This window comes from Eurosta solidaginis, chromosome 4 (assembly GCF_040869045.1).
Source record: "Eurosta solidaginis isolate ZX-2024a chromosome 4, ASM4086904v1, whole genome shotgun sequence".
NCBI lineage: Eukaryota > Metazoa > Arthropoda > Insecta > Diptera > Tephritidae > Eurosta > Eurosta solidaginis.
Genome location: NC_090322.1, coordinates 212511160 through 212519828, shown reverse-complemented (window position 1 = coordinate 212519828; position 8669 = coordinate 212511160). Strand labels below are relative to the sequence as shown.

At 40.1% G+C, this 8669-nt stretch overlaps 1 protein-coding gene across 1 annotated transcript; it reads right to left on the bottom strand.

Annotated features, from left to right (window-relative positions):
* Positions 1-223: 223 nt before the first annotated feature.
* Positions 224-719, bottom strand: LOC137249012 (uncharacterized). Its single transcript, XM_067780068.1, has 2 exons — positions 603-719; positions 224-543 (listed from the first exon to the last, which is right to left on the bottom strand). Exons 1-2 carry the CDS (start codon positions 655-657, stop codon positions 320-322), a joined length of 279 nt encoding a protein of 92 aa, XP_067636169.1. The 5' UTR covers positions 658-719; the 3' UTR covers positions 224-319.
* Positions 720-8669: the final 7950 nt, after the last annotated feature.

The following is an 8669-nucleotide window of genomic DNA, read 5'->3' as shown; positions in this document are numbered from 1 at the left end:
CTTCCTCATATGCGTCAAGGTTTTTTCCAATCCCTTCTCGGTGAGCAGTGAAACTAATGTTTAATGCAGAATACAGGTCACTAGGTAGTGAATTGGGGCACCCAGTGGTATGCGTCACTTCAAAAGTTTTAGATTTTTTACTTAGCTGATCTTGGTGTACGATATAAATTTCCACTTTAAAAGAGCCTACTGAAAAGCACATTCCTTAAGCAAAAGCCACAAGTTATAACTTAATACAGAAAACTAATTATTGACATTTTTTTTATTAAAAGAACAAGAACTAATGAATTTTTAGTTACAGATCAACGGTATGAAACTTTTAATTGCAATTATTAAAAAATACATAAGGTACACCAGATCCACGACCACCCGACTTGCCACCCCTTTTAACTCCGCCACCACCCGACTTGCCACCACTTTTACCTCCGCCACCACCCGACTTGCCACCACCCGACTTGCCACCACCCGAATTGCCACCACCTTTAACTCCGCCGCCACCTGACTGGCCACCTTTATCACCCTGCTTCCCATGCCCAGGTTGGGCTGAAAACAATTGTAAAATTAAATTATAAAAATCCTCATCAAATTTAATAAAATCTTACCATCAGCCACGAGTGCTACCAAAGCTAATAGAAAAAGTATAGTGAAGAATTTCATTTTGTCAAGAGGTCGAACCTTAACAAACTGCTGAAACTACCCAAATTTGTGTTCCCTTTTATATCATACAATTTCTAAAGTGTTAAGACAATATTATTGTCATTTACCCAGGGCCCGGGCTTTGGAGGGGGCCGGAAATCTCAAAATGCTATCCAAGCTTTTTGCTTACAGAAAATAAATAAATTATAAGTTGAGGCAGTTACGCCTTTTGCAAATCGTAGCCAAGGATTGAAACAGGCACTAAACGAGTTACTTGGGCTAAATTTGACAGCGGAAACATATGGTGGTGTTAATGCCGTTATTAAATACGTCAGCAAGTTTGAAGTAGTATTTTGTTTTCCTCCATTTGGCTCAAGATTTTACAGTTATTAATGAAAGAAACATTATTCTGCAAGCCAGGGATACTACGATCGATATCGAAGTTATAAACTTAGAAAGTTTGATATCTGATTTAAATCTGATCAGAAATCAATGGGAATATATTTTATGCGAATGCAAAACAGACGCCACTTGATTGGGAATCTCACCAAAGTTTCCTGACGTTCGAAAAAGGAATAGTAAAATACATTTTTATGAATGGTAAGAGAACGAGACAATCAACGACGATCAAGAGAATGTTTCCAAAAACAACACCTTTTTGGTGATAGTTGATTCGGTTATTGCAGGTATTACCGAACGATTTGCTGTCATGAAAAATTTGAAGAACACTTTTTCTTTTTTGTGGCAATTTGGATACATGGATAAGTTTTCAATACGAGAAAATGCCGTACAATTTCTCAGCAAATACAATTCAGACTTTTCCGAAAGTTTAGGAGATGAAATGATCCACTTGAAGCACATTTACTCAGCAAATTTTAACGAAAATCTGTCACCATTTGAACTGTTGAATGCTATCAGTGCTCTAAATCTAGCTAAAATTTTTCCTAACATTTGTGTTGCTCTACGAATTTTTTGCAAGATACCTGTTACGGTAGCTAGTGCTGAACGCTCCTTCAGTGTTCTTGGAAGGATAATGAACTTCCATTAATCGTGTTCAACTCAAGAACGCCTTACAGGACTTGGCATGCTCTGTATTGAAGCACCAACAGCAAGACATCATATAAATATGTAAAACACGGTAATTTTGATTTTGAGAATTTATTCATTTTAAGTTAGGGGCCTGGATTTTTTTTGCCCCGGGCCCGGATTTTCTCTCGGCGGCCCTGACACCGACAACGCGATCCGGTGTTTCTTGTCGGTATTTCGCTATCGAGATTTTGTTATGTATGGATTGTGTTTTGTCGGGATAATGAATTTTTTGGGATTATAAGGTGCACCAATATTTTGTTGAACATCAATAAGTACCGCTTTTTTTTTGCATTCAAATAAAAAAATTATATTCTTTGAAGAGTGTGGCCTCAGTTAATTATCTCGGCGTCATCTTTGATTCCAAGTTACTGTGAAGAAAACATATTGACGTTGCCATATCCAAGGCTACAAGAGAAATTACCGTGTGTAGGCGCATCTCTGGCCAGTGCTGAGGATGCGCGGCCAAGGTCTCGTCACCCTTCAGAATGTATTAAGAATTTGTTTGACATATCGAGAAACTCTATACTATTTATTGTAGTGGAACACACAGCCAGTGTTAAAGGTTTCTTCAGAGAGAGAGAGTTAAAGGTTTCCCCAGAGACTGGGCACCATGCCATTTGAAAGGTTCCCGAACATCTATTATATAGTTCTATTCGCCATATGTCTGTGCGCCGAGATAAACTTGCAACGTGGCTAACTATCTAAATGAGAGAATGCTGTTGTTGAGTTCACAATATCCTAACGAGCTCTAACAAACCAGGCAAGGTGTGCCTAGTATGGGATGCAGCCGCAAAGGTTAAGTGCGCGTCACTGAATGACATGCTGCCCGACCTAACAACTCCTCTGCTGTCAGTATTATTCCAATTTCGGCAAAGACGAGTAGCTGAAATGTTTCATCAGGTTCGAGTTCGGAAAGAACACCAAAACTTTATGCGCTTCTTATGGTATGAACCAAACGCCGATGAACCAACAACTTCCGTGATAACAGTGATGACCTTTGGAGCTATGCGTTCACCCAATTGCGCCCAATATGTCAAAAATAAAAATGCTGCAGAGTTTCAAGAAGAGTTTCCTCGTGCTTCACAATGTATTATTGAAAATCACTATGTAGACTATATGTTGGTAAGTTTTGACACTAAAGAAGAAGCAATAAAGTTGGTAAACGATGTCCGTCACGTTCATGCGATTGGAGGTTTCCATATTCGAAACTTCTTGTCCAATTCACATCGCGTTCTATCTGCGTTGAACGAAACCTCAACTGATGCCCTTTGTCTCGATCTTGAAAAAGAGCTACCAACTGAGAAGGTATTAGGCATGTGGTGGATCACCGCCAGTGATCATTTTGGATTTCGGGTTTCCCCCAAATACAGGGATTCTGATAACTTTGTTCACCATCGACGACCAACTAAGCGCGAAGTTCTTAGTTTGGTTATGACAATATACGACCCAATCGGGCTGATCGGTTTCTACGTTATATACGCTAAAGTCATCTTGCAGAAAATATGGAGAGCTGGCTGCGAATGGGACGATCCGATTTCCCAGGACCAATTTAAAAAACAGATTAGATGGCTTAGACTTATCCCAAAAATATAGAGTCTGAAAATCCCACGCTCGTATATTCGTATTGAATTTGGCAGTTGTTCACCTCATTTAGAGTTGCACACCTTCGTCGACGCAAGTGAAACCAGCTACGCGGCAGTATGTTACCTTCGTTACTCTTACAGCAGCATAATTAACTGTATGATAGATAGTTGCTAGCAAAACAAGAGTAGCCCCACTCAAATTGATATCAATACCTCGACTTGAATTAAAAGCTGCACTTCTTGGAGCCCGCCTTGCCAAACACGTTGTTGAATCACATTCTGTACCTATCGACTGCTCCGTATACTGGTCAGACTCACGAACAGTACTCGCTTGGCTACATGCTGATCATCGTCGCTACAAAAAGTTTGTGGCATTTCGAGTCAGTGAAATTTTAGAACTAACTGATGTGCGTACAATCTTGCAACACGGCCGGAATAAATCCCACTATTTCCCCGCCGAAAAACATGCATACACTTCGCTCGCTGATTGGCTCATAAAAATCAGGTGATCAAAATTTAAGAGAACGTAGGTAAAAGAAAACTTTGTAATAGGAGACAAAGTTAGTACGTGAATTAACGGCAGAGTGATACGAATAAATTTCTTAATTCTCCTTTGTAAATAAAGAATACCGGATTGCAAAAAATTTGCGAACTTTTTTTAAAATTGGCAAATAAAGAATAACGGATTGCAAAAAATTTTCGACTTTTTTTAACAATCTCTATCTCGCGAATTGGAAGAAGGTCAAGAAATCTTACTGTCGGAGGACATGTGGATGGAAAGGAACGTTTGCTGACTGTAGATACTGGTGCATCTCATTCCATCATTCGATCAGATTTAGTCAACAAGAAGATAAGACCATTGCTTGGAGCAAGATTACGTACATCCACGGGAGAGGACACCCAGGTAATTGCAGAAGTAGCATGTGAAGTAGAAATTGGGAACATCACGGTACTACACAATTTTATATTGTCAGAGATTGCTGATGAAATCATAATTGGAGTGGACTTCTTAATTGACCAAGGCATCAAGATCGATACGCAAAGCAAGACCATGCGATATAAGAACATGGATGTGCCACTTAATTTCGGCTACGAGAGAGGCTACAGTAGTAAACGAGTGCTGGTGGAAGAGAGTCAGCAAATATCATAAAAATCCGAAGCAGTCATCTGGGCAAAGGTTGATGGAGATTGTGGGACAAACAAATTGTGGGTTGTCGAGGCTGCAAACAAATCAACACCGAACATACTTGTAGGAAAAACCCTGGCTATAGCAAAACAATGAGTTCTCAATGAGTTCAAGTCACCACTCAAACTGAATAAAGGAGCTATATTGGGAAGATGCCAAGAGGCTGAAGTAATTATTAACTGTGAACAGCTCCAGGAACACGTTTCATCTAGTAATACTGATCTTTCAGATGACATCATGGCATGGACGGAGGGACTAGAGGAAGACTATCAGAGTAAGGCAAAACAACTGCTCCTAAAGTACGCGAACAAATTTGACCAAGATGGCTCCAAACCAGGCCGCACCGACGTTGTGAAACATCAAATTGACACTGAAGAGGCGAGGCCGATCTGTCAAGCTCCACGTTCCACTGGCGAAGCGGGAAGTTGTGAGTCAAATCATATAAGAAATGAGCGACAGCGGCGTCATCGAACTATCAGCTAGTCCATGTAGCTCACCGGTAGTACTTGTAAAGAAGAAGGATGGAAAAATTAGCTTTGGCGTGGACTACCGGAAGTTGAATGACGTTATGAAAAAGGATAGCTACCCATTGCCAAGAATTGACGACACTCTAGACTCGCTCTCTGGTACGAAATGGTTTTCCACACTGAACTTGAAAAGCGGCTACTGGCAAGTGGAAGTGAAGGAGGAAGACAAAGAGGAAACAACCTTCAGTGTCGGTGATGGTCTTTGGCAATTTACAGTGATGCCTTTTGGACTATGTAATGCACCAGTTGCTTTTGAAAGACTCGTGGATCAGGTACTGAAAGGACTACATTGGAAAACATGCTTAGTGTACCTAGCCGACATCATCGTATTGGGAAAGAACTTCGAAGAACATCTGAAGATCTTGGAGAAGGTTTTCCAAAGAATAGCTGGTGCTGGTCTGAAACTTAGTCCCAAAAAGTGTTCTCTGTTCAAGAAGCAGGTATACCCAGTCCCAAACCAAGAAGCAGAAACAGTAGCAGAAGTGGTTACAAACGATTGGGTTGCAAGGTATGGTGTACCAATGGAGTTACATTCTGACAAAGGCAGGAATTTTGAATCAGCGCTGTTCCAAGAAATGTGCAAGAAGTTGGGCGTTCGAAAAACACCGACAACTGCATTGCATCCTCAGTCCGATGGTATGGTGGAACGTTTCAATAGAACATTGGAGGAGCATTTAAGGAAAGTAGTAGACAAGTACCATAAGGACTGGGATATACACATATCATTATTCTTGATGGCCTACCGATCGGCAGTACGCGAGACAACGGGTCAAACTCCCGCAAAAGTAATTTTTGGCAATGACCTTCGACTGCCAGCTGATTTGAAGAATGGAAGAGATGCCGATGCGGAGAGAAATGTCAAGAAATCCACTGGTGTCTTGGAAGAAGAGCTGAGAGAGATACACGATCTGGTAAGGCAACGAGCAAAGATAATGAGTGACAAGATGAAAGCGAGGTACGATAAAGCAATTAGTTTGGAAGGGTTTCAGGAAGGAGCTTTGGTGCTGTTATACAACCCACAACAAAAAAAAGGTTTGTCCCCGAATTTTCAGTGTAATTGGGAAGGCCCATACAAAGTTGTAAAAGGGATCAACGATGTAGTGTACCGCAACAAACCATTGACAAACCACGAACCAAAATGAAAGTGGTTCATTTGGAGAGGCTAGGAGCGTTTAGATCGAGAGATTTGTCTGATCGCGACGATCAGACTTAGGTGGAGGGCAGTGTGACGAATATTAGCAACACTAAGGGATACTATCATCTCTAAGCCGATGCTAAGCAGTGACTTGTATACACATCAAAAGATCAATCATTATGTCTATACATATGTACGTACACGCAACGTATAAGAGACGCACAAACACATGCAAATATCTTATCTGAGATGCTCCCAAAAGTATGCAATTATAATTGTGGAAGTGTCGCTCACAAATACACGTGCATCTGTAGTTATAATTATGTAGCAGTAACTAGTAAGTTCTGGAAATGGAAGCGGCTAGAAATACGTGAACGAGGAAACTGCACAGTATAAAAGCAGCAACAGGAGAGGCGCGACAATCAGTTTCATTTAAGACGCTATCTGGCGAGCAAGAGTAGTGTTATTGTGAAGAACTTTAATAAAGGCCATTTTGCAGTATTGAATAGTGGAGTTATTTATTCAACAGCTCAGTGATGCGAACTTAGCAGATGGTTGCAAATAAAAGGGCTTGCAGTAAATTCGTTACAGTATTATCATGAAAAGAACCCAACCACAACCACCGTTGAAATAGTCAAAAGCCGCACAACACAAATTGAATGAGCATAATAATAATCACAACTTGGCGCGATATACTTCCGACAATTTTAGACAGATTCGGTTAAAATGCCGTCGTGGCACTTTTAAGTTTTTCATAAAGATTGGCTGGTGTGGCTGTGGATTTCGAACTGTAACTGCAGCCCAGGTGAATTTTTCCATTTTTGATGGTTTTGATGTTACTTTTACCGGGACCCGAACCCAGGACATACGGTGTTGTAGGCGAACACGCTACATCAGGAACCGGAAAGCTCATCCCAAGCAATTCATCCCGGACTACTCATACCAAAAAAAATTCATTCCACGGACGACTTATACTCGGAAAATTCGTTCCACATACAATTCATCTCCTTGGAGTTAGGTTCCGTGAAGTTATCATATTATTAATATGGTACGGTCCAAGACGGCTTGACTGAGCTAGTAGTAGTGGAACCATGACGCAGGGTTCAGGTTCACGGTTATTATAACATTCAAAATACTTAAAAAACAATTTCTAAATGGGCTTTTCTTTCGCAACATTTGCTGTTCGGAGTCGGGATGTTTGTTATTGCTGTAACGATAAGGACACTCGCTAAAGATTGTTGGCGGAGTTATCGATGATGATGGCCCTTTGCCGACTAAGAATCGGTGAGCTGCAGAGCACAACAACAACAATTTTTTTAAAGTACAGGGGTGTCATGAATTCCATTTCTTTCAGGATTTAATTTGAATGCAAAAAAAATATATAACTTTTACTTCACAATTCAGTCATTTGGTATTCGAGTTATCTCTAAAATTTCTTTATTAAAATTACATGCTTATCTCTAAAAGGTCAATAAGTTCGTACATCTATGTCAATTACCTATGTTCTTAAATATGAAATTCATAAGTATTTGTGACCTGGAATCATGAAAGGGACCTATTGTGCGAAAACAGGTTTTCGAGAAAAACGCGTTTAAAGTTTTTGTTTAGCTTGACTCTGTGTAGCGGCCGGCCGTTGTGAACGAATTTTGTAATTAAAATTTAAGTAACTTCCCGATAAGCTACAAGCTTGAAACTTGGAATATAGTTCAGAACCCGATGACAATGCAATAATAAGAAAAAAATCTCCGATAGGTGGCTCATGAATCGAAATATCTCAAAAAATCGTATTTTTGGTCCGATTTGGCTTTAAATGCGATTAGAAAACTGCGGTTTGTTCCATTGCAAAGAACGTTAAATTTCCTATAAGAATCACTCAAAAAGTGAACAACGGTATTTTCCCACAATAGGTCCCTTACAGGACTCTTGTGTTTATATGTACTTTGAGCTCAATATCTGCCCATGATCTTCTGGAGGTGTAACGCTCACCCATTTCTTGAATTTTTATAATGAGACGATCAAAAGCTATATCTACTTTAAGTTTATTTACATGTACATACACACAACACTTTGGGATTTCATGAAGTTTGGCGTGAAGCGATAAAGTAATGACTTAGTCGAGTGAGGGGCTCGTCTGCACGTATACTTCCACGCTCACGTCTACTCTCTAGGAACTTGAGATTTGAGGCGTCTAAGAAATACCATATAATCCACAGAGGCCATCGACATAGGCTATCAGAAGATTTTTCGACGAAATTTGAAGAACCCATCAAAAGCAGATTAGATTGAGCTTATTTTCCCATTTTTGATGTGTTGCTTTTTCATTAGTCCTACAAATTGGCGGACGTATATATATTTTATACCGACTCCGAATGGCATCTGCTAAGGCAGATACATTTTTGCTGGGAAGCTTTTTTTTCTGTTGATGACAGCTTTAGACGGGCGAACTGTACGATATTTGCGTAGGTGTTGGGACTACATATTACATACAGATAGTATCATAATAATAGAACAAT

Excerpts from the sequence above, each read along its gene's own strand:
- LOC137249012 (XM_067780068.1), bottom strand. The coding sequence starts at position 657 with ATGAAATTCTTCACTATACTTTTTCTATTAGCTTTGGTAGCACTCGTG. Across the intron at positions 544-602 it reads GGTAGCACTCGTGGCTGATG|CCCAACCTGGGCATGGGAAG; the intron begins GTAAGATTTTAT and ends AATTGTTTTCAG.